Source organism: Dendropsophus ebraccatus, chromosome 5 (assembly GCF_027789765.1).
Source record: "Dendropsophus ebraccatus isolate aDenEbr1 chromosome 5, aDenEbr1.pat, whole genome shotgun sequence".
Lineage (NCBI taxonomy): Eukaryota > Metazoa > Chordata > Amphibia > Anura > Hylidae > Dendropsophus > Dendropsophus ebraccatus.
The window spans coordinates 29,296,891-29,317,552 of NC_091458.1; the positions used below are offsets into that span (position 1 = coordinate 29,296,891).

A 20,662-nucleotide genomic window follows, 5' to 3' on the forward strand; every position below is an offset into this window, starting at 1 on the left:
ATGAGCAGAAAGGAAAGTACAGCACGGAAGGTGTTACATTAAGCACTGACTAGAGAATAAAGCCGACATCTACTTTTCATGGATAGTGCAGATCCCCTGGAGGATGCAAGCACAACGCCCAGGGTTGCTACCTTTCTTTTTGCCCAACATCTACACAGAAGTACATGCTAAGCCCCACACCTTGCTGTCTTTGTTACTAACTCTGGATTTTCCCTAACAGACAGTGGAAAGCAGATTGCAGGGAAGGCAGATACCCAGTGGTCGAGACTTTAGAGCTGTTTTTCGGCAGATAAAGAGAATCAGTATGTTTATGGTGTTCTATCTCAAGGAAGCATAATCTAGTGACAGAGAAGCTAAACAGAATGATGTATCACTTACATTGCTCTGTGCAGCTGATCTAGAGATATCCTCCTGAGTAACATGGACAATAAGTAGTCCTCTCTATTATGTGCATGAGCCCAGTAGTCCTGGATATTCATTAGAAGCAGAAAACTCCGCCCACCAGCTGCTGATTGGCAGTTTTCTATCCATGCTGTGTATAGGCAGTCACCTGTCAATCAGCAGCTGGAGGGCAGGGGAGGGGTGTGTCAAGAATCATATTCTCCTGCATATTAGGAGAACGGCTGAACAGAATGATGTAGCATGATGGTCAGCCGTTCGATCAGTCGGTTCAGATTAAAGAGGATGTCCCTGGTGGTACATCCTCTTTAAGGGATTTCACGCTGCAAATTTGCAACGAAATCGCTGCGGATCCTATACTGCTTACTTTCAATGAGTATACATACTCGCAGTAGGATTTACATCCCGCTGGGAGTATGTATGTGAAAGCGTTCAGCCAATCAGTGGCTGCGCCGGGGCTGAGAACCCCCAAAGCAAGCCGGAGCGGGGAGGAGGTAAAGTATGCTCCGTCCGGCGGGGGAGTTAATGATGCTTTCACGTACTTACTCCCAGTGGGATTTAAATCCCGTTGTGAGTCTGTATCCTCATTGAAAGTAATCGGCAAGGGATCCGCAGCGGATCGAATTTACCCTAAGTAGTAGAGATGTTAAGTAGTCTAAACGTTCTGCATTTGCATACTGAGAGCTGAATAAGTAGGATGCAGCCTAAGAAAGTATGGGAAAATAAGGCTGTATTCATGCTCTCCCAGACTCCCTAGGGCTGCATCCAGCTTTTTCAGCTACCAGTATCCAAATGCCTAACAATCAGACTTGAGCATGCCCCAGCTGCATTCTTCTCCAGTAAGGAGTGATTTTTGGTAAATTCAGTCATTTATAAACATGTTACAGATCATATATATAATTGAATGGAAGAAGAGTGACCATTTAAGACAACCTGCCACCTGACTTGTACATCTACACAGATTATTTCCTGGTCTCTCCTACTACTTCTAACTCTGTCGAGTTTGTGCGCAAAAAAACATATGTAACAGCAGAAAGTGATGTATTTTTGCCAGTCTGACACAGTGCTCTCTACTGCCACCTCTCTTCTTGTCAGAAAGGTGTCAGGTTTTCTAAAGGGATTTGCTGCTGCTCTGGACAGTTCCCAACATGGACAGAGATGGCAGCAGAGATCACTGTGTCAGACTGGAAAAAATACACAACTTCCTGCAGGACATACAGCAGCTGATAAATACCGTAAGACTCGAGAATTTTACACAGAAGTCATTTAAAAAATCTATATAACTTTTTGGCACCAGATGATCTGAAGATATTTTTTTTTCCAGAGTACCCCTTTAATTTTTTTTATGTTCCCTAGAAGCATACACATATACTGTGACTGTATTCATCTTTTCATACATGACACTCACTATCCTCAAATCAATCGACTTCATTATCTTACATGTCCATAACTAGATTCAATACAGGCCTCGGTGTAACTGATGAAGTGATAAACTATATCTTCCACAAGTAGCTCTGTAATGTCATTGGTCTCCCAATGGATGGACGCTTATATTGTGTTTGGTAGACAGAAAACATATAACCTCGTAAGAGCCATAGACTCTTCACAGAATTAGAAACTAGACGATGTTTGTCCATAACATGTTACTGTAGCTTCTTTCCCGTTCATGGTTTGCGGATATCATTCACTATATGCGGTCATCTCTAACATTCATCTCCATTGCATTTCATATTCATTTGGTCCACCCATGTGTATATAACATAGTCCTGATGTTTGTGACTCACTCACAAATGGCTTACGCCCCAAGGATCCCTGCACTTATTGAACTGGATGACTTCACAATAAAATTCTGTCAAAGCCCGGGGCATCGGGGAGACCTCCTCCCACTCTGACCGGTTGCTATGGTAGACTTGAACTTCATCGGTGATTTCATCTGGGGCATAATCTCCACCCAAGATATAAATTTTATCCTCAATACCTACCGCCCCGGCATTAAAACCGGCACACTCGAAAGACCCTTCTCCCTTCCACACACAAGTCTCGGGGCAGAAGCTGTAAACTTTGTATGTGGACAGGTCACAGATGTACAAAGTGCTGTTTACCGGCACGGCTTTGATTAAAGTGGCGTGAAAAAATTGGCCAAATTCTGCTACAAGTTCACACCACTGATCAGTGTCTGCGTTGTACTTAAAAAAACAGTCAAGGGAAGGGTTAAAAGCATCAGTAATCTCTACTTCGGATCCCAGTACGTAAATGAAGGACTTGCATGCACTTGCCTCGGGGTAGTATATCCCTCTTGGCAATGGACCTACTGACTTCCACTCCTTGGTTAAAGGATTATAAGCTTCGACATCCAGAAGACTCCGTATGTCCTGTGCTCCTTTGGTTTTTCCACCAATCACAAACAACTGGTTGAGGGCCATGACTGACGTATGCATGGTTCTTGGTTTTTTCATGGCTGGTACTGGAAAAGAGTTATTGCTTAGAGGACAGTAGCACCAGGTTTGGTCAGTGGCTTCATGGTAAGGTTCAGCAATATGGAGCCTCACTGCGCGACAACAACTCCCTGTACACCCTCCCGTGAGGAAGATCTTCTCTCCGAAACTAGACAAGCTAGAACCTGGAAGGTCAATGATATGTATGAGTGGAAGCTCCAACCATTTATCAGTTTTGATATTATAACAAAATGTATACTGCGTTCCTCCATCTTCTGCAGTTTTATGGACAAAGATGTATTTTTCGGTAGTAGAAATCCGGGCGTCTGGGTATAACCCTCCAGATTGTTCGATGCATTGTAGGGCGTCACTGACCTTCCACAGGCAGTCTGTGCTTTCTAACAATTGCTCCTCGGAGTCAAGTACATTCTGAAGAGCAGATTGCGATAACTGATGTAGTCGAACTTTACTTATTAACTGCGGGAAGAACCTCTCTCTCTTTTCCAAACAATGCTTAGTCCAAGCTAGGGCGGCCATGAGTACAGACTCTTCTTCTGGGACATTCAAGTCATCGGCCTCCAGACATTTTTCTAACACTCCAACATTTAACTCCAAGAAGTCCATAGATTGTGTTAGCAATGGGAAATGGCGTAGAGCAAAGTGTAAGGCACATTCGAACAGCCGCGTGGACCCGTAGCTATCAGATAGCGACAACAGCTGTAAACAATTGCTTATGTCAATGGTCTTAACTAAAAAATCACTACACGCCTTTGCAAGTTGAGGCACCTGGAGAAAGGAGGACATCTGAAACAGCATATCCACGTTTTCTTCTGTAATCTGCGCTTTCCCTGTGTAGGCGTAATCCAGGAATTCTTTTACGGCTTTTGAAGACAGATTGCTGATGGTGACACTGCCTCCATCTCTTTCCTTCATATTCACTTCAAACATAGCCCTGAAAATGCACAAGGAAAGTACATCATGACATTTATCAAATCTGGAAAATTATGCCACTTATTCATAGGGCATGTGCACATGGGCAAAAACATGGGTCAAGTCAGAGCTTTTCTTGCTTCAAAAATCACAGTTAATGCACATGTAAACAAACCCTTATAGAACCTTAAAAATGTTACAGATCTTAATGAGGAACCCCCAAATTTTCGTCCAAAGACCAATTTTATCCTATTTATTGTTCTTTCTTAGGGTCCTATTACACAGGCTGGCTATGGCCTGATAATTTAAGTAAAGGAGCGCCGATCTGCTAGATCAGCTCCCATTTACTGGACCTATTACACGGCCCGATAATTGGGCAGCAAGTGGTGCATGGATATCGTTAGCGATGTCCATGCGGCCCTTGCCGAAACACCTGACACAATACTTCTCTCCGCTCCTGGTCTTCTCTCCTGTGCTCTGCAGCCTTCTGGCCCCAGCGGTAGCAGTGTCTAAACGCTAGCCGTTGGTCACGTATCGCTATTACACGTATCGATGCACGGTCAGGCCTGGCGATTTTAGGTCCAAACCAACGATCAGCCGATGATCATTGTCATCGGCTACTCGTTTTCTCTATTACACGGAATGATATTTGGCCCGATTCGGCCAATTATCGCTCCGTGTAATAGGGCCCTTAGAAAAGGCCATGAATATCTGATCAGTGGGAGTCCGACTACACTCTTTACCCTTATACCCAGCTCCCATCGACCAGCCTCTTGGTGCCCGCTCCGCAGTGAGAACGACGTTAGCTCTGTTCCATGGGTAGCGACTAGAGATGAGCGAACCGGGTTCGGGTTCAAGTCCATCCGAACCCGAACGATCGGCATTTGATTAGCGGCGGCTGCTGAACTTGGATAAAGCTCTAAGGTTGTCTGGAAAACATGGATACAGCCAATGACTATATTCATGTTTTCCACATAGCCTTAGGGCTTTATCCAACTTCAGCAGCCACCGCTAATCAAATGCCGAACGTTCGGGTTCGGATGGACTCGAGCATGCTCCAGGTTCGCTCATCTCTAGTAGCGACGCCACCAGAGTGCTGCATCCTCAGCTCCTACTGAAGTAAATACACTACACAGGAATAGAGCCAATGGCTGCAGACTCCATTCTCACTGTAGTTAGGGCACCAAACAGCTGATTCACAGGGCAGCTGGGCGTCGGTACCCGCTGTGGACAGGCTATCAATAGTGTTTTCCTGGACAACTGCAGACAGTATGATGCTGTGTGTACATGGCTTTAGTGAGCAAAAATACCAAGAGGGCCCAACCTGAAGAAGTCACTGCTAGCTGCCAGCACACAGCGGTGACATGGAATGGATTCATCTTTCACAATTATGTTGAAGTCGAAGAATATGTCCTGCTCTCTGAAGCTCTGCAGCACAGTTAATATTTTCTGTCCATGACTTTCAGACACCAGCGAGACAGATTTCTTTTCCCCAGATAAGAATCCATTGCAGGCTGTTCTCCCATACAAATCCATACCGAGACCTGGAGATGTGAGCAAGCTGCAGAGGAACATAAGTCAGGTAACTATTCATAGTTATGGGGGAAATCTCAAAGTGGATTCAAAGTAATGGGGTCTATAACAATGAGGCAATGGGTTGAGGTGTAGCAGAATTTTAAGCTGCATCGATTCCCACATGCATTGCAATAGATTAAAGCGAACGTACCAGCCGTACATCCATTTTCTGTTTTTACCAGGAATAGACCGGCGCCAGCACAGAGGCTATTAATGGTAAAAACCGAAAAGGTTAAAAAGGGTACTCAGGTGAAAAAAGTTTTCTTTCAAATCATATGGTTTCAGAAAATTATAGAGATTTGGAATTTACTTCTATTTAAAAAAAAATAAAAATAAAAATCGCCAGTAGTCGATAAAATAGTATATATATAACACGTGACCAAAATAATTAAAAACTCCTATGACTAATAGAATACTGTGTGTCCACCTTGGTATATATTTTGGTCACATGTTAAACATACTATCTTATCAACTACTAGTAAGAGTTATATTTTATACATTCCCCATACAGGGCTATCTGGGCTTGTTTTGGGCTCGTGGCCTGCTGTGTTTTGTTTTTTTTGTATATTGTTAAATAGCGCAGTGCGAAAATGGCACTGTTCTTTCCAGTCTGACACAGTGCTCTCTGCTGCCACCTCTGTCCATGTCAGGAACTGTCCAGAGCAGCAGCAAATCCCCATAGAAAACCTCTCCTGCTCTGGACAGTTCCTGCCTTAGACAGAGGTGGCACCACTTCCTGCAGGATATACAGCAGCTGATAAACATGGGAAAAGATTTTTAAATAGAAGTAAATTACAAATCTACATAACTTTCTGATTTGAAAGAAAAAGATTTTTGCCAGAGTACCCCTTTAAATTCTATGCGAGCGTCAGTAAAAAAAAAAAAAAGCCCAGGGCAAGGTTCACATAGGCGTACTACAGATTCCTTATTATCAAGTTTGGGTTCAGGTAAGGGTCCATTTACACAGAAAGATTATCTGCCAAAGATTTGAAGCCAAAACCAGAAACAGACTATAAACTAAGATCAGGTCATAAAGGAAAGCCTGAGAATTCTCCTCTTTTCAAATCTATTCCTGGCTTTGGCTTCAAATCTTTGGCAGATAATCTGTCAGATAATCTTTCTGTGTAAATGGACCCTTAACCCGAACGTTTAGCATTTGAATCCTGGAGTAGATGGTTGCAGTCCTTCTGCTACAAGGAGCCAAATGCTGAGTGTTCCAAGTGTCGCAGACCCAAATTTACTGTAGGTTCACTCATCTCTACCGGTGACCTCAACACAAAAATGCATCCACTATGCGTCTATGTTAAATCTGCCTTGGAATGCCAGAGCTTCAAGTTCATCTCTGCCCAGTTCTAAAGCCCCTATAGGGGCGACTGTGAGAAGCGCTCATTTACTCCTCGTTCCCCGCTTACTGCCGCCGCCAATACGTGCGGCAGCAGTCAGTGCGTGAGACCCGGGGGGGGGGGGTGCCTGGGTGATCGCTAGATCGTCTGGCCAGCCCATAGCAGATAGCAGCAGTCTGCTGCTGCCACTTCTATTCCACGGAGCGACGGCAGCATATCGCTGCTATATCAGTCGTTTGTCTTTCAATATCTTAAAAGACGAACGACTGCAACAATCAGCCGACATCGTTCATGTCAGCTGATCGTTGCCTTCTATTACACGAACGATTATCGGCTGTAAGGGCCAATATCGGCCATAATCTTGCTCTTCAGTCAGCTTTGTTGGGTCTTCACAGCCATCACCCACACACACATCTTATACAGGACAAAGGATCATACATTCCGTGTAATGATTTATTAACCAAAATCATCTCAGTCTACAATGACAAAAAATATACATATGTTCTTTCACAATCAAATTGCAAACTAAACCCCCACAACCAGGAAAACACTTCTGCATTACTAGGATTATATTTCTTTTGGTCTGGACCAGGCTGAGCTAGTCACATCACGACTGAAGAGGTTAACCTCACTTCCCCAGTCTGCATGTTCCACCTCTTCCCCCTCTTATAGAGGTGTAGAGAGTCCGACTTGGGTTCTGCCTTCTTGGATAGTCATGAAGCTCTGCGTGTTGCTGGTTTGCCAGCTGTTCCACACTATCGGCAAGCTTGCCAAGTTGGACGTTCATCTGATGTAGTATATTGTTCCTCTCACTTTCCACTCTTAGCAGGTTATCAGCTATAGAGTTGCTTTCATCGACACACTTGTTGAAGTGGCTGACATCTGAGTGAAGGACGTTAAGACTATGCTTCATGCTCTTTCGAAACTGCTTCTGGGAGGCCTGCAGAGTCTTAAGGAGATGGGCGCCAGGCTTGGGAATGAGGTTTGGGACACATGGCATGGAAGGTTCTTCTATGGGGTATCCAGTGGGATGGCATTTGGCATGTCTTGTGCCAACATTGTGTCCAGGTTGTAGGTCCATGGGATCAGTGGAGAAATTCATAGACCTTACAGGACTTGTTTCCATACGAATACCAAGCCCTGGAAGCATTGCCCATTCTTCTGTATATAATGGTCTTCGTATCTCTTGAGGTTTGGAGGTATTTGGCAACTCTTGTAAACCCTTTCTCCTCACTGGGAATCTATGGCCATTCTGCTGTGTACACCACAAGGGTCCTGTAATAAAATAGATACTTTTAATGGGGGGAAAAATGGCTGGATGTTGTTTTTTTAAGGGATTGCCAGGCTTAAAAAAACATGGCAGCTTTCTTCCAGAAACTGCACCTCTTGTGTGTATGAGCTCAGTTCCATTGAAGTGAATGGAGCTGAATTGTAATACCACACACACAACCTGAAAACAGGGGTGGTGCTGTTTTTGCAACAAAGTGGCTGTGGCTTTTACTCATCCTGGATAACCCCTTTAGGGTAGCTTCACACGTACCGTATCGCAGTGGATTTTCTGCTGCAGATCCACAGCAGATTTGACTAAATGAATGAACACAGCATCAAATCTGCACCATCAAATCTACTGCGGATCCGAAGCAGATCCACAACAGATTTTACAGTGTGGATTTGATGCGGTGTTCATTCATTTAGTTAAATCTGCAGATCCGCACCAGAAAATCCGCTGCAATACGGTACATGTGAAGCTACCCTTAGAGTGCGTTCACACTAGGGCTGGGCGGTATACCGTGAAAATACCGATACCGTCACTGGCGTCGGTTAACCGACCTCAACTTTGACAGGATGGTATCTGCGGTATTTTCACTTTCATCTCCCTGTCTGAGCCTTGATCCCTGCACAGGTTGGAGGATGTCTGTGTGCTGTGTATGCAGGGACGCACAGACAACACATAGGAGACTTCCACTGTGTCCTGTGTGTCAGAGCGCCCCGCATCACCCGCCCGTCCCCGCATCCCCCAACCTCCTGGCGTGTCAGAGCGCCCCGCATCACCCGCCCGTCCCCGCATCCCCCAACCTCCTGGCGTGTCAGAGCGCGCCCTGCATCACCCGCCCGGCAAAGCACAACGGAGCCGCCACCCGCCCGTCCCCGCATCCCCCAACTTCCTGGCGTGTCAGAGCGCCCCGTGTTACCCGTCCGGCACTGTACACCGCCCCTGCTCGTCTCAGCCAGTTCCCGCGGCCAGCACATGCCTCTCTCAGCGGGCCGACACAGCACAGCGGAGCCGCCACCTGCACGTTCCAGCGCCCCCGCCACCTGCCCGGCCTGTCAGAGCATCACGGCCAGTCCCCTATGTGCTGTCTGTGCGTCCCTGCACACACAGCACACAAGACTTTCTCCAACCTGTTCAGCAACCCATGAGAAAAAGAGCAACGTTTCTGACCACAACCGTGGTCTTTTCTCAAGCCAAATAACATTTTTTCGACATAAATGTAAAAAGGTGTAGATTTATTCACAAAGCAATTGGAATCTCTTCTAGAGATAGATAGATAGATAGATAGATAGATAGATAGGAGATAGATAGGAGATAGATAGGTCTATCTATCCATCTGTCTATCTCCTTCCTATCTATCTATTATCTATTGATCAATCAAGGAGATAGATAGATAGGAGATAGTAGATGGGGGTGTGGCTTACAAAGGGGGCGTGTCAGTTATAGTCCAATTATCGTTACCGCAGCTACATATGCGATAAACCACAATATTGATTTAGGCCAATATCGCCCAGCCCTAGTTCACACGTACAGGATCCGCAGCGAAATTTCTGCTGCAGATCCGCAGCAGATTTCATCTAAATAACTGAACACAGCATCAAATCTGCACCATCAAATCTGCTGCGTATCTGCTGCAGTTCCTGTACGTGTGAACGCACCCTTAGGAGGAATGTACAGTAGAAGGCTATGTTCACACTACGTATATTTGAGGCTGTATGTTTGAGGCTGTATAGCAACCAAAACAAGGAGTGGATTGAAAACACAGAAAGGCTCTGTTCACACAATGTTGTAATTGAGTGGATGGCCGTCATTTAATGGCAAATATTTGCTGTTATTTTAGAACAACGGCTGTTATATTGAAATAATGGACGTTATTTACTGTTATATGGCGGCCATCCACTCAATTTCAACATTGTGTGAACAGATCCTTTCTGTGTTTTCAATCCACTCCTGGTTTTGGTTGCAATACTGACTGAAATATACTGACTGAAATATACATATACTGACTAAAATATACGTAGTGTGAACGCAGCCTAAGGGTGCACGTTTCCCAAAGTGATGTAATTTTAGCCAGATTTAAATGTCCAAGGCCTCATCCACTCAGTTTTTTTTTGTTTCTGTAAATCAGGACCCTGATTTTTTTTTTTTTTTTTTAAATACTTTTATAAAAAAAAAAACATTTTTGACCATTCTGCAAAAAAACAGAACCTGTGCTTATACAATCCGTTTTTGCAGAATTGTGGCTCCATTCGAAGGCAATGGGGGAGTTTTATGAAAGTGTGTAAATATACACCTGGTGTAAACTGCCCACAGCAACCAATCACAGCTCCTCTTATATTTTACCAGAGCTAAAAAGTTGAGCTGTGATTGGTTGCTGTGGGCAGTTTACACCAGGTGTATATTTACACCCTTTCATAAATCTCCCCCTATGGGTCGGTTTTAGGCTATATTCCCACACAGTATTTTTCAACCAAAACCAGGAGTGGATTGAAAACACAGAAAGGCTATGTTCACACACTGCTGAAATTTAGTGGATGGCTGCCATTTCATGGCAAAACAATGGCTGTTGTTTTAAAATAAAGGCAATTATTTGACATAAAATGGCGGCCATCTCATGTGAAAATAGCCTTTCTGTGTTTTCAATATTGAGCAAAATTACTGTGTGGAAACATAGCCTTATTATGGATTTTAGGGTCTGTCCACTCCAACAGATTTCCTTACTATCTAGTCACACATAGATGTTGAGGCCCAGTACCTGCACGCAGTTTTACCACAAATCCCCAAGGTTTTTCAGCTTCAACAAGCTGCACCTGTTCTATGCTAGCTGCAAGGACCTTTTTCTCAGGCCGCGTTCACATGTTGCATTTTTGCTGTGATTTCTGAAATTGCAGTAGAATAGTGTTTAGCAAAAATGAAGTGTGTGAACATCACTATAGGGATTTCCATGCAGTTCATATCATATAACAATACAATGTAGAGCTACACTTACCAGCCTCTTCCCCCGAGCACAGCTCTTGAGGATGATCGGAATCAAAGAACTCTATCCCGTCAATGACTTCAGCAGGTAGCGCTTTCTTGAGCTCTTCCTCATACTGGGTATAGTAGATCTTGAAGGCAGAGGGTCCAGCCTGGTCCCCAAGGAGACTCTTCTCTTGGTTGAGTTTACTTCTCAGCTTCCTCTTGATGTCACTGAATCTCTTCTTGCAATGGTGGACCAATCGCTGCTTGTTGCCCGCATGGTTGACGCCATCACAGATCTCCTGCCACATCTGACATTTCTTCAGGAAGGGGGTCCTAGACTTGTACTTGCCCAGTAGTTGCTCATACACTGGCACCAGTTTGGTGACAAGGGTCATGTTCTCAACATTGGAGAACCGCGTGTTCCTCAGGCGACTTTTCACCTTCGAAGGTAACAATTTTATAGTGGGGTCTGCATTGGGTTGGGGACCTTTTCTGGTTTTCCAGGTTCTATGTCTTTTTAACCCCTTCACCTCATCAGTATCTTGCCTCCTAAAATGCCAGTTCATACAGGTCTTCTCCTTTCTTTCCTCTTGGGTAATAAGCTGCCCAGTATTCTCAAGGCTCACGCCGGCCAGGCCTGTATTTTCTGGTGTTAGAGCCTTTCCTGCATTCAAGGCTCTCCCGCAGTTGGCACCCCCTCTTCCTCTCCTTCTTCGTCTTCTCATCTTTCTTCTGGCAAAAAACTACAGCAGGAGAGACTCCTGACAAATAAACCAGGTTCTCTCCATAGGAACAGGTGTGTCAATGAAACTATATGAGGCCCATGTGCAGAATAAATCCCTGTCATCAAGTCTGAGACCAGGAAGTGAGGATCAGGCTGGGGCCATACTTGGAGCTAAGTTTTAGGCTTGTTTCACACACTGCAATTTTTTTGGAAAGCTGCCACTGCAGTTTTTGAGCCAAGGCCAGAAGTGGATCCAGCAGGAAGAAGTATATTTTCCATTCCTTTTAATCCAGGTCTGGCTATGACACAAAAACTGCAGTGAGTGAGGCTGGAAATACAGAAGTTTTTTGAAAAACTGCCACTACAAGTTTTTGTGCCATAACCAGAGGAGGATCAAACAGAAAAGAGAAGCACAAGTCCTCCCTCTGGCCTCATTCCCCTATTCCGTGTTTCATGCTGAACACGGACATGGAAGGCCTGTAATGGAGTCCTCAGCCACAAGGCTCTGTTGTTACAGCGTGGTGTATATCCATACAGTTCCCTCGCTCCTAGCATCATATCAGAGATGCTGACCGTGAGTCGGGGGGGGTATTCCGTTTCAGGACTTGCACGCCCGTGTTCAGGGGCGGACCTACCGCCGTAGCAGCCGTAGCGGCCGCTACGGGGCCCCTGGCACCAGGGGGCCTGTGGCCTGGGCCCCCCAGAGCTGACTGTCTGAAGCACCCGGGGGCCGAGCGGGCCTCCCGGGTGTTAAGTGTCGTGATTGACAGCGCGAGAAACCATAGGCTTCCCGCGCTGTCAATCACTCTTGTGACCGCAAGCAGCGTTTTGCTTGCGATCACAAGAGTTTCCGCCCGATGAGCAGCTCCCTGCCGAAGTCCCGGGCAGCGCGATCATTGAGCGCCGCCGCGGCTGGGACTTCCGGTTTGCGTTCCCTGTACAGGAAGTCCCAGCCACCGGGGCGCAGCCTGAGCTCAGTGATGGCGCTGCCTGGGACTTCAGCAGGGAGCGGCTTATTGGTCGGAGGAAGAGAGAAGAGGAGACCGGCGACCGACCGGGGAGCGTGTGGTTAGGTGAGTTGTATTTTGTTTATTTTTATCAGAGGGGAACACTGGGGGCTATATGGGGGCTGAGGATGCACAATACTGGGGGCTATATGGGAGCTGAGGATGCACAATACTGGGGGCTATGTGGGGGCTGGGGATGCACAATACTGGGGGCTATGTGGGGGCTGGGGATGCACAATACTGGGGGCTATGTGGGGGCTGAGGATGCACAATACTGGGGGCTATGTGGGGGCTGAGGATGCACAACACTGGGGGCTATGTGGGGAAGGGGATGCACAATACTGGGGGCTATATGGGGGCTGAGGATGCACAATACTGGGGGCTATATGGGGGCTGAGGATGCACAACACTGGGGGCTATATGGGGGCTGGGGATGCACAATACTGGGGGCTGGGGATGCACAATACTGGGGGCTGGGGATGCACAATACTGGGGGCTATGTGGGGAAGGGGATGCACAATACTGGGGGCTATGTGGGGAAGGGGATGCACAATACTGGGGGCTATGTGGGGGCTGGGGATGCACAATACTGGGGGCTATGTGGGGGCTGGGGATGCACAATTCTGGGGGCTATATGGGGGATGGGGATGCACAATTCTGGGGGCTATATGGGGGATGGGGATGCACAATACTGGGGGCTATGGGGGATGGGGATGCACAATACTGGGGGCTATGTGGGGAAGGGGATGCACAATACTGGGGGCTATATGGGGGATGGGGATGCACAATACTGGGGGCTATATGGGGGATGGGGATGCACAATACTGGGGGCTGGGGATGCACAATACTGGGGGCTATGTGGGGAAGGGGATGCACAATACTGGGGGCTATGTGGGGGCGGGGATGCACAATACTGGGGGCTATGTGGGGGCTGGGGATGCACAATACTGGGGGCTATATGGGGGATGGGGATGCACAATACTGGGGGCTATATGGGGGATGGGGATGCACAATATTGGGGGCTATGTGGGGGGATGCACAATACTGGGGGCTATATGGGGGCTGGGGATGCACAATACTGGGGGCTATGTGGGGGCTGGGGATGCATAATACTGGGGGCTATGTGGGATGGGGATGGACAACACTGGAAGCTATACGGGGGGGGGGGGCTGGACATCATAAGGGGGCTATATGGGGGAGTGGACAACATACAGGGTCATCTCTAAGAGGACTACACAGAAGTAATCTCGGCTCTCCAGCTGTTGCAAAACTACAGCTTTAGCTGTCCAGGCATGATGGGAGTTGTAGTTTTGCAACAGCTGGAGAGTCGAGGTTCCCTACCCCTGATATAGGTGATGCACATGGGGCCATCTATACGGAGCACTGAACAAGGGGCAATCTATAAGCTGTCTACACAGAGGGTGGCATATACTATAAGGGATATATATATATGTTCCTATACAAGGAGTCAGGGCTACTCACTGAAAGAGGGTACAAAGGGGCCATTACAGATGTGCAGTTTGTATACAGATGAGGATGGTGTCAGTGTGAGGAGCCTAATATGTCTGTCTGGTGGATTCGTGGCTACGAGAAGTTCTCATAACGGCCCAGGACAGATGGAGAATGATGAAAAGGGAAGAACTCCGATCAGAGAAGACGTCCCCTGTGAGTCACCTGATGTAACTACACTGTAATTTATATGGAGTACAGAACCTGTGTAGATCTGGGTGTGTTGATGGCGTAGTGGTCGGTCAGGGGTGGGGGTGGATTTGGGGTAGGGGGGGCCCCAATCAAAGGTTTGCTATGGGGCCCAGCCATTTCTAGTTACGCCCCTGCCCGTGTTCCATGTGAAACAGAACATGGGAATGAGGACTGTTTTCCCATCCCATTTAAATCCACTTCTGGTTTTGACACACAAACTGCTGTGGCAGTTTTCCAAAAAAACTGCTGAGTGTGTTTCCAGCCTCAAACTAGCCTCACTAATTCACGGACGTTGGAACGCCAGGCATTTATAATGATGCCAGAAGCTCTGAAACAGGTTAAATCTTTGCACTACTGTACTGACACAACATGTCAACAGATACAGTAAAACTGATGCAAAAACGTAGTGTGAACGTAGCCAAGGGCAGGATTCACACTGCGTTTTTGCAGTCCGTTTAACATATATGTTTTATGAAAAAAAAAAACATGCAGTTGTGCGCAATCTGTTTTCATTGAATTACAAAAAAGGAGGCTCTTTTTGGCGTACACAAAAATGTGGTTGACCACTTTTTTGTGTATGGTAAAAGTAATCTTTTAAAAACGTCTATGTTAATGTTGTGTGTCCATATACATTTTTTGGCTGGGTTCACACTACGTATATTTGAGGCTGTATTTTTGAGGCTGTATAGCAACCAAAACAAGGAGTGGATTAAAAACACAGAAAGGCTATGTTCACATAATGTTGTAATTGAGTGGATGGCCGTCATTTAATGGCAAATATTTGCTGTTATTTTAAAACAACGGCCGTTATATTGAAATAATGGCAGTTATTTACCGTTATATGACGGCCATCCACTCAATTTCAACATTGTGTGAACAGAGCCTTTCTGTGTTTTCAATCCACTCCTGGTTTTGGTTGCTATGAGGACCTGACCTGACTACTGTACGTAGTGTGAACATAGCCTTAGACTGTATGCAAAATTGACGCATACAACATTTTTTTTTACATCAAGCAAAGGAATCATTTGTTTTGTCATTACTGGCTTTTTTTTCTTTGTTATTTTTATATTTGTGGTCTGAAATAAATCCTCTTACCTACTTTATAGGATTTTGGGCCTACAACCTGGGGTGTTTTTTTTTTTTAAGGTCACCCTCCATATTGGGTCCCCTTCTAAATGAAACAGCAGGGGCTTATCTTCACGCATTGTGCAAAAGTTGTGAAATGGGATATTCTGCAACAGCTTTGGGCTGACAACGGGCAGGAGTGCTGGGGGAGGGGGGTAGGCGGGGTGGGAGGGCTGTGATGAACAGCTGAGGGAAAGCAATAGAGATGAGCGAACCTCGAGCATGCTCGAGTCGATCAGAACCTGAACTTTCGGCATTTGATTAGCCGTGGCTGCTGAACTTGGATAAGGCTCTAAGGCTATGTGAAAATCATGGATATAGTCATTGGCTGTATCCATGTTTTCCAGACAACCTTAGAGCTTTATCCAAGTTCAGCAGCCCCCGCTAATCAAATGCCGAACGTTCGGGTTCGGATCGACTCGAACCCGAACCCAGTTCGCTCATCTCTAGAATGCAATTTTTGGTGTTTTTGGGAACTAGGGTAGACAGGTGAGCAATGCTATATGCTTCTACAGTATGTCTATTTTTTTTTACCTGATGAGTATTCCTTCAATGAATTCCACCTAATACATACTATACAGTATACTGACTGTACATGAATGTGCTTGTACCTATTTATTACGTTGTATTTAGTGTTGAGCTTACTTGTGAAACTGTCCGGATTTGGCAACGTTCTCAAAAGCTGAATGCTCGGCGTTTAGGGGACACTGCCAAACCCAGCTTGACAGGTCAGCTCAAAACTAGCTATATTCACTCGAATAGCTCATATAGTGCTTACATATCAAAGGGGTTATCGAGTGTTAGAAAAAACATGGACACTTGTCAGAGACAACACTACTCTTGTCTCCAGCAAACCGCACCTGAACTGCAGACAAGTTTCGTGTTGTCTTTGAAAGAACGTGGCCATGTTTTTCTAAAGCTGAGTAACCACTTTAAGAAGCGCTATAAAGTCCTAATGAAACTCATACTGTACTTTCTCTATCCCACATTCACTGGGGCCAATTTCAAGTCAAGGAGGAGACCAGAGTAATTGGAGAAAACTCTCACAAATTTTCTCTATTCATTTCAATAAAACTGAGCTGCAGTACCTCTCTCAAACTGAGGACAAGAGAGGCGCTGTTTCTGGAGGGAAGCAGACATTTCTTTAGTCCTAGAAAACCCCTTTAACTTTATACGGATTAGAACCCAGGACCCAAACACTTCAGGACAACAGTGCTAATATGCTGCCCTTAAAGTATATCCATTATATATATATATATATATATATATATATATATATATACACACTGTACGGAAATGGAACATTGTACACATAAATGTATAACTAACACGTAATATATATATATATATATATATATATATATATATATACTCTTAAGAGCACATATATAAGTGCATACATTATACAAACATACACTCATGAGTATACATATATATGCACGGGTACACATAAGCTTTGCACATCCTGGTATACACACACTACAGTGGGGTTAATCCTGTACCTGTGTGGATGGGGGCTGGCAGGCAGGCAGACAGCTGGCAGTCTCAGGGCAGGCAGAGCTTCAGCACACAGCTGCATCTGTTACATTTAAATGGCCCCACAGATAACAGACATTGTAACATTGTATCAGCAGCAGCATCACAGGGGCAGCAGCCAATCCCAGAGGCCGGGACATGTCTGCCGGAGCTATCCTGCCTGTCCAGCTTCTCCTATTGGAGGATCATTCCTAGGATAGCATTGGATGGATGGAGGGAGCAGCGTACACCACAGCCTCCAGCCCTGCCTGCTGTTCTGTGTGAGAGCAGAGCACAGGGATAATGGACGGCTGTTATCATAGATGTGATGCTGAATAATTTATCATGGCCTGGCGATGTGCTGGAGGATGAACGGCTCTGACAATGCGAGCGAGAATGACAGGAGACATGGGGATATGACATTAAATATTCACATCTTAAAAACTGTGATGGTTGATTCATTGAACAAGTTTAGGAGGCGCCAGGCGCCTCACTTAAAGGAAAAAAATAATGGGTGCCTTCACACACCGAATCCGCAGCGGATTTCACATTGTGGATTTGTAGCGAAATGTGCTGCGGATCCAGTGTCGGTGCATCCTTATGAGAATACATATTCGCAGCGGGATTGACATCCCGCTGCATGTATGTAAGTTAACCCCCCGGCAACCGGAGCATACATTACCTGCTCCCCGCTCTGGCTTGCTTCAGGGGTTCCCAGCGTCTGCTCGTCCAGCTCAACCAATCAGTGCACTGCCCTGCCGCAGCCTGTGATTGGCTGAGCGGGACGTCCTGCTGAGAACCCCCGTGTACTATAGTTATAAAGTGAAGATTGTGGACTCTGATGTGATTTTATCGCATAGTTTATAGTCTTTTATTGTGATATCATCTAATATGTGTAACCTTTGTGGTCAGCGAGCAGCTATTTCAGCCACAACTTGACTGCAGGTTTATATGAAAGCCGGTGACTGTGGATAATGGAGTCTATCATTAAATACTGTCTACACATTACATCTAAAAACATGAACTTGTTGGACCATTGTTTTCATGGAATTACAATAAAAAAGTGGTTTTACATTAAAGTGCTGGACTACAATCATATACAATACAGTCAAATCTAACTATACTCCTCAGAATAGGGTTAAGTAACTCATATATATTTTTGTTTGTTTTGGGGTGCTTGTACTGAATGGGGACACAGAGACAGCAATATTACAGGCTCGGGGTATGAGGATGGCACTATTACTGAGTGGGGCACAAAGGAAGCATTGTTACTAGTGATGAGCGAGTAGTAAAATGCTCGGGGGCTCGTTACTCGAGACGAATATCTCCCGATACTCTAGTGCTCGTTTCGAGTAGCGAACCCCATTGAAGTCAACAGGAAACTCGAGCATTTTTGCAAGGGACCCAAGTTCGGTAGAGGGAAGGTCGTGTGAAAACCTGTCAACCTCAGAAAATGATGGAAACACCACGGAAATGGACAGGAAACAGCAGGGGCAGCATGCATGGATGCCTCTAAGGCTGCCTAATCGCACTATTACGCCAAATTATGGGCAACAGTATGGCAGTGATCACACAGTGAAGGATTAAAGCAGAGGTGCATATGAACCACCCCGAAATTTAGCCTGACAAAGCATGGCAGTGAGAACACAGGGAACCATTAAAACAGAGGTAGCATATGATGAACCACCCAAAAACTTTGCCTGACACAGCATAGCAACATCCAAAAAAGGTAGAAGGTACTGGTAAAAGGACGGCAGAGGACACCCGTAAGATGACATCCACAGATAATATGGTTCCAAATGGACAAGACAAGGATGCTAAATTGGATTTGACTTTGAATTTGACTGTAGCAGTTGTTGTAACATTCCCTGCATCATGTGACTCACCACTTCTCCCCCCACCGCTGTTTTTTTTTTCAGTTTGAATTTGACTTTGACTGTAGCATTTGGAGTAACATTCCCTGCATCATGTGATGTTCATGGGGTATGGCTGTCTCAGCACAAAACTCAACACAACTGCAGAACTGATGTGGCTGTGGCATCCTGGTTTTAATTCCTTAAGGATCTGGCAATTGTCTCATGCAAGGGGATCATCACTTTAGGTCCTGCCTTACTGATTATGTGCTGCCCAACAACTAGAATTGTCATTTGTTTCTTTAGTTTGAGCAGGGTCTGATTTTTTTTTCCTTTTTCCTCTTTTGTTTTGTTATCATTTTATGACAGCAGACAGACACAGGTCTGTATACAGATACACACTTAAGAGCAGAATACTGACAAAGTTTACCACTCGGTTTCCAAATTGTACAAAAAAAAAAAAAGAGTGTGAGAGAGACAAACACAGAATTAGACAGCAAAGTTTGCATTGTTTATTGTAGCTCTATTTGGTAATAAAAGAAACACATGTGCATTTTTATCCTTCTCGTATTTCATTTGGAAAGATGGGCAAGGTCAGCTTCCGTCATTTTATTTCCCGTTTTTGAAAGGCAATTTTCTGCCATGTTCTGCCCCTTCACAGCCATAGGAGTATTTATCTCCTTGCAGTGCAAGGATCTGCAGGCCCCTGTGGCAAGGAATGGGCAGACAAAACCAATAACCCACTCTTAAGGAGAAAGATATTGCCGCAACCTTTGGACAATTTCCAGAGTTGTGTATTACTGAGCTTCATCTTTCCAGAATGAGCAAAACACTGTGCAGTCTTTGTTACGATTTTATAATAAATTTGTAATAAATGTGCTCCGACTCAGGGAAGGGTCCAGAAAACAGTTCCTGGGAGCATGGTGGTGGTGGTGGATCTGATTCCCTTCTTTCCCTAGAGGGGCCAGGCTGTGGGGAAGGAGGCTTAGCTAATGGAGCAAGTGTTCCACTCCTTTGGGTAGCGTGGGCGGACTGCGTGGAAGACTGGGTGGTGGATAAGTTACTGGACACATTATCCGTGATCACCTGTTCACACTGCTGCGGTTTCAATATCGGTCTACCATGAGACCCTGTAAGTTAGGCGAAGAAGCTAGGTAGTGAACGTCTGCGGTGTGCCACTACTACCTCCTCAACAGGTGCTGCTGTGTCACCTTGCATTGAATCACGGCCTCTGCCAACTGCATCACTTGGAACCCCATGCCCACGCCCTCGACCCTTACCCCTGGGGTTCACCATTTTATGGGCACTGCACAGTATGGAGCTTAGATATGCCTTGAGTAAGAAATACAGAAATCAGAAAATAAAGTAGAGGGCCTACTAGTTTTTAGGGGGCTGTGGGATACAATCTGTTGGTGGCTGCACCTATACACGCTCTGTGACACCCCATTTACACTGTGCAAGCAGTAGTGAACTTAGATATGCATTGTGTAAGAAATCAGAAAATATACTCGTGGTCCCGATAAAATAGTACTGAGCACTTCTTAGGGGTCTGTATCTATGCAACACCTAATGTCCCCTTTCTGCCAGCAGCTGATCACTACAGTGTGCTGCTGAAATCGTGGTAGCTGCACTGCAAGTCCCAGCCAGCAGTCTGTAGTAATAACATTTGAAAACGATTTGAAGCACTTACAAGGGCTGTTTGGTTGTTTTGCTAGTATTCCCTGCCTACTGGAACGCTAATTCCCTCCCTAAAGCTCTCCCTGACCAGCAGCAGCTCTGTCCCTGATCTCTTCCAGCATGCATGTGAGCCGAGCCTTGCCA

The 20,662-nt window shown here is 45.6% G+C and overlaps 2 protein-coding genes across 2 annotated transcripts; both read right to left on the reverse strand.

Moving 5' to 3' along the window:
* Positions 1-1,542: 1,542 nt before the first annotated feature.
* KBTBD3 (kelch repeat and BTB domain containing 3) lies at positions 1,543-17,076 on the reverse strand. Its single transcript, XM_069969749.1, has 3 exons — positions 16,976-17,076; positions 5,089-5,325; positions 1,543-3,786 (listed from the first exon to the last, which is right to left on the reverse strand). The coding sequence occupies exons 1-3, from the start codon at positions 17,050-17,052 to the stop codon at positions 2,184-2,186; spliced, it is 1,917 nt and encodes a 638-aa protein (XP_069825850.1). The 5' UTR covers positions 17,053-17,076; the 3' UTR covers positions 1,543-2,183.
* Positions 7,190-11,641, reverse strand: LOC138793301 (uncharacterized). The gene is made up of 2 exons (XM_069971825.1): positions 10,945-11,641; positions 7,190-7,957 (listed from the first exon to the last, which is right to left on the reverse strand). The coding sequence occupies exons 1-2, from the start codon at positions 11,639-11,641 to the stop codon at positions 7,311-7,313; spliced, it is 1,344 nt and encodes a 447-aa protein (XP_069827926.1). The 3' UTR covers positions 7,190-7,310.
* Positions 17,077-20,662: the final 3,586 nt, after the last annotated feature.

Excerpts from the sequence above, each read along its gene's own strand:
- LOC138793301 (XM_069971825.1), bottom strand. The coding sequence starts at position 11,641 with ATGAGAAGACGAAGAAGGAGAGGAAGAGGGGGTGCCAACTGCGGGAGA. Across the intron at positions 7,958-10,944 it reads GTGCTCGGGGGAAGAGGCTG|GACCCTTGTGGTGTACACAG; the intron begins GTAAGTGTAGCT and ends ATTTTATTACAG.
- KBTBD3 (XM_069969749.1), bottom strand. The coding sequence starts at position 17,052 with ATGCAGCTGTGTGCTGAAGCTCTGCCTGCCCTGAGACTGCCAGCTGTC. Across the intron at positions 5,326-16,975 it reads GCCAGCCCCCATCCACACAG|CTTGCTCACATCTCCAGGTC; the intron begins GTACAGGATTAA and ends GTTCCTCTGCAG. Across the intron at positions 3,787-5,088 it reads GCTAGCAGTGACTTCTTCAG|GGCTATGTTTGAAGTGAATA; the intron begins GTTGGGCCCTCT and ends GTGCATTTTCAG.